Raw genomic sequence first — 4,372 nt, forward strand, 5'->3', positions numbered from 1 at the left:
AATGATGCTTTTTAACATAACTAAATGAAACCTTTCTATATATCAATCAGCAGTGATCAGTGTAATCTAAATTAAATTAATATTCATTGTGACCACCCTTAAAATTGCACCAGTTCTCTTAGGTACACCGTGGTGTAGTTTTAAGGAAATTGGCTGGTAAGTTATTTCAGGCATCTTGGAGAGCTTGCCATAGCTCTTTGTAGACTTTCTCACTGTCTCACTTGCTTATGTTTCGGCAGGTAATTCCAGACAGCCGCAATCTCAATGTTATCTGAAAAGCGGTCTGTTACTTAATATCCTCCTTTCTTTAAAGGCATGGCATGCAAAAACTTTTCTATGTAGCCCAACGTGTATTTGTTTGTTTATTTGTTAATGCATTTATTTATTTAGTTTGGAATGGATGTTGCGTCTTTTCTACTGACACACTAATGCAGAAGACTTTTTTTTTTTTTTTAAAAAAGATAGTACAAAAGAATGTAGGGTGCTTAAAACTTTTGCACAGTACTGCATATGGTCTAGAGCAGAGCATTTTAAGTAGGATGTAATTATGGCATACCTCAGCTAATAACAGGTACATGCTTGTAACTCCTGTTAAAAAAAAAAAAAAAAAAGCAAACGTGTGTAGTTTCCTTATTCCTATTCTGACTGTTTTATTAAGCGACTCAGTTCTCTACAATCAGACATTCTCAGAAACTACAGGTGAAGTGATTGCAAAATGCATAGCGCTGCTGCGTGTGAGTGAAGGAATGTGGAAATACAGCTCGAGCCGTGCCGTTATTAATGAGGGTTAGGAAAAGTGTATGAAAGAGAGAAAGAGAGAGAGAGAGAGAGAGAGAATGTACAGATGATCCACATAACATGTTTGGCAGTTTGGCCTAAACATGCTTCTGACAACTAGAAAAAAATGGCCAAGAACAAAATGGCAAAAATATTAAGCTTTTAATCGTCTTAACAACAAATCATTGGTGAAGAAATGAGCAAGAATTAAACTGATAGATAAAGGAAGTTAGTATCAGAGCTTTTCTATTTGATTTCTTTAAATGTTTAAGCCTTGAGGCCCTTGATGGGCTGCATCAGGTGTGGCAGAAAACCAAATAATGACTAATCTTTAAAAAAAAAAAAAAAATCCCAGAAGATATTTTTGGAAAATTTTGTTACCCCCAGACATGTGTTAGTTTGAATTTTACATCAAACATTTTAATCATTAGCATGATTTTTACCTTTGCATATATGAAGACTATATGAGTGAATGTCCCTGTTTCTAGCTTTTCCCCAATCAGCAAAAGTAAACAAGCAAATGGTGGCACAGGAGCTCTCAGGAGTGCATTTGTTTAATTCTTGCTCATTTCCTGACCAATCATTCGTTGTTAAGACCATTAAAAGCTTAATATTTGCCATTTTGGATTTGGACTGTCTCTCTCTTTTTTTTTTTTTTTTTGCCCAGGAGTGCATGCAGTGTATGCAAAGCAGTTCAGAAATGTACTAATACCGGTTACAGGTGTTAAACTGTTGTTAGAGTCACTGAAACAACCTGTATTTTTTACCACAGTGTCAACAAACTAATGCTCAGGCGCATTATAAGGTTATGTAGGTTATGTTGTATGCTTGTAGGTTATGTTGTATATCGGTATGCACGTGCCCACTACTTAGTAAACAACCTATATGACCTATGACCTAAACATGACCCAAAAATGCGCACTGTATAAAGTGCTCATAAAGAACTCACCCGAGTCGCAAATAAACGATGGCGAAACAGAGCAGCACTTTAATCATCCACTGTGTTAGGGATCTGGGCATGGTGTTAAAAAGCGCTGTGCCCGGGCCATTAACTCAACAAACTCCTCTCACATTGGCACTTCACTTCAGCGTGTAGCTACAGGTGAAGCAACTGTATCTGTCTGGCAGACAAGGTGCTCCGAGTTCCTTTAAAGGCTCCGGGAATCCGACACCCATAGTGAAAGTTAAAATTAAGCTAATAGATGCTATGCAGTCTTTTGTTTGGAGTAGAACACACGCGCACACACGCACTCGAGCGCACACACACACACGCGCACACGCCCGCGCGCACACATACACATACATATACTGTACACACGAGGGCAAATTGAGAAGCTAGCCCTTGTCGTGGTGGTCAAAGCTACGTTTCCCTCGTCGCGCTCTTTGTTTCAAAAGCGGACCAGAGCTGTGTTTGTACTCTCCTCGTCAGGTGAACCTGCTTCTCAAGTTCCCTCTTCGGCACCTTCTCTCCTCCTCTCCCTCCCGGCGGAATGCCGAAGGTGGAGGCTATCAGGTTCCACAGCGCATCGACGGCTGCTCTCGGTGTCCTGACGACATCTGACGCCCTTTCCGCCTGTCGGCAGGTAGGCGAAGGCAGGTGTCTCAAGCCACGCCCACATGGTTCATGTTCGCCGCTGTTATATGCGCTGGACAAACTTCATCAGCTGCACGTGCTGTTGTTGTTGTTGTTGTTGTTTTGCACACAAGATTTAAACCATAAATGGCTCACGGCTACACATTTAATAGCCTTCACTCTAAAAATGGCTGTAAATTTATTTTAGTATTTATTTTACAGCAAAACACTATTATTTTTACAGGATACTGTAATCAAAAGTGAAAATTTTAGGTGAATACAAACCCTGTTTGAGGTTAATTTTACATGCTAGTAAAAACTTGGGGCTTTACTATAAAGCACTGAAATTCATCATTTAGTGTGAGTTAACTCAGTGGAAAAAAAATAGAAACCTTAATAGAAATTGTAATGGTTTTAATGGTTATAATGGGAATTGTATTAGTTTTAATGGAAACCGTAATGGTCCCTGTGGGTCTCTAGGCATGTGTTTGTGTCTAGTGGATACCATTAAAGACCATTAATGGTAACAGTTAGTTTATGGTTGGTAATGGTATTTGTAGTGGAAACCATTGCAATTGTATGGTTTCTATTGTTTGTGATGGTTTCTATTGTTTTTTATTTTTTTCAGCAGGGATGGAGGTGGTTGAATCAACGAAAGCTAGTTTAGGTAGTTGTGGTGGAGGCGGTCAAATCAATAAAAGCTAGTTTAGGTAGTTGTGGTGGAGGTGATCGAATCAATGAAAGCTAGTTTAGGTAGTTGTGGTGGAGGTGATCGAATCAATGAAAGCTAGTTTAGGTAGTTGTGGGGGAGGCGGTTGAATCAATAAAAGATAGTTTAGCTAGTTGTGGTGGAGGCAGTTGAATCAATAAAAACTAGTTTAGGTAGTTATCACTCAGTGGTTAAGGCTTTGACTTACAGATCAGAAGGTCATGCACTCAAATCCCAGGACCACCAAAGGTTGGGCCCTTGAGCAAGACCCTTTAACCTTCTGCTCAGTTGTATACTGCCTCAATTGTAAGTCAATTACTGTAAATTTTACAGTAATTTTACTGATTGGTCAGAAGATGTTGATTAATTTTCTGTAAATAGGTGGCTCTAACATTAGTGCCAGCTGCAAGACAACTCACTATATTAAAGCATTCATTTGTTACCATTTTAATATTAACAGCTAATTCAAATTGGACTTCAAATTGGACAAATTGGACACCGCATAATAAAGAGTAGTAATAAATGGAATATACATGTTTAACTGTTGATAATGATGAATCTTTTGGAAGGAGACATTTATTTACTGGAAGGACTCTTCAGTATCAGCACTTTGTAACTGGAACATAAGGCGTGTAGAGAGTGTGGCAGGATGCAAGTGTTTACACTGTAGTGCTTTTATTTGAGCAAATCCAACAATCAAATTCAGAGTGCACAGCAAAGGTCAGAATGCAGGCAGACAGGCTTACATTCTAACTCTGAATCTGAGCAGGACAATCCATAATGTAATGAGGAATGGGACCTAGAGTCAAAACCAGGAAGTACAATAAGACTTTGCAACAATGCATACACAACAGGATATATATATATATATATATATATATATATATATATATATATATATGTATATATATATATGTGTGTGTGTGTATGTGTGTGTGTGTGTGTGTATAAATATATACATGGACAAGCTAATCAAGGACTAACACAGAACAGGTGAACACAATCCGGTAACAAACCATTGACAAGATGGGGCGGAGCCAGGACAAGAATGCAAATGGAAGCACAAGTACATGGTGTTCATCGCCATGAGAACAGCAAAACAAAAGGGGCAACCAAGACAGTAAAGGCGAGAAGTAAAACTAATCCTTTATGTTTTTCACCATGAGATAGTCTAAGGATAGATTTGTACAGTTTCTCTGTAACAAGCTGCATTACTGGTCTGCTGCATTATTAACGTCAAATGAATGTTAGGGAATGCTTGTTAATAGCTGCTGTAAGGTAAGGAACTAGCTTCTTTTATTGACGTTGCACTA

At 38.6% G+C, this 4,372-nt stretch overlaps 1 protein-coding gene across 2 annotated transcripts in view; it reads right to left on the reverse strand.

Moving 5' to 3' along the window:
* Window positions 1-2,389, reverse strand: part of wnt7bb (wingless-type MMTV integration site family, member 7Bb) — a 28,641-nt gene extending 26,252 nt beyond the window's left edge. Inside the window, exon 1 of one of the 2 annotated variants that reach the window (XM_026919944.3) lies at window positions 1,727-2,389. In XM_026919944.3, the coding sequence (XP_026775745.1) occupies window positions 1,727-1,797 (71 nt within the window). In that variant the 5' untranslated portion in view covers window positions 1,798-2,389. The other variant, XM_026919943.3, reaches the window with a different exon arrangement.
* Between the last annotated feature and the right edge of the window lie 1,983 nt (window positions 2,390-4,372).

Source organism: Pangasianodon hypophthalmus, chromosome 9 (genome assembly GCF_027358585.1).
Source record: "Pangasianodon hypophthalmus isolate fPanHyp1 chromosome 9, fPanHyp1.pri, whole genome shotgun sequence".
Taxonomy (NCBI): domain Eukaryota; kingdom Metazoa; phylum Chordata; class Actinopteri; order Siluriformes; family Pangasiidae; genus Pangasianodon; species Pangasianodon hypophthalmus.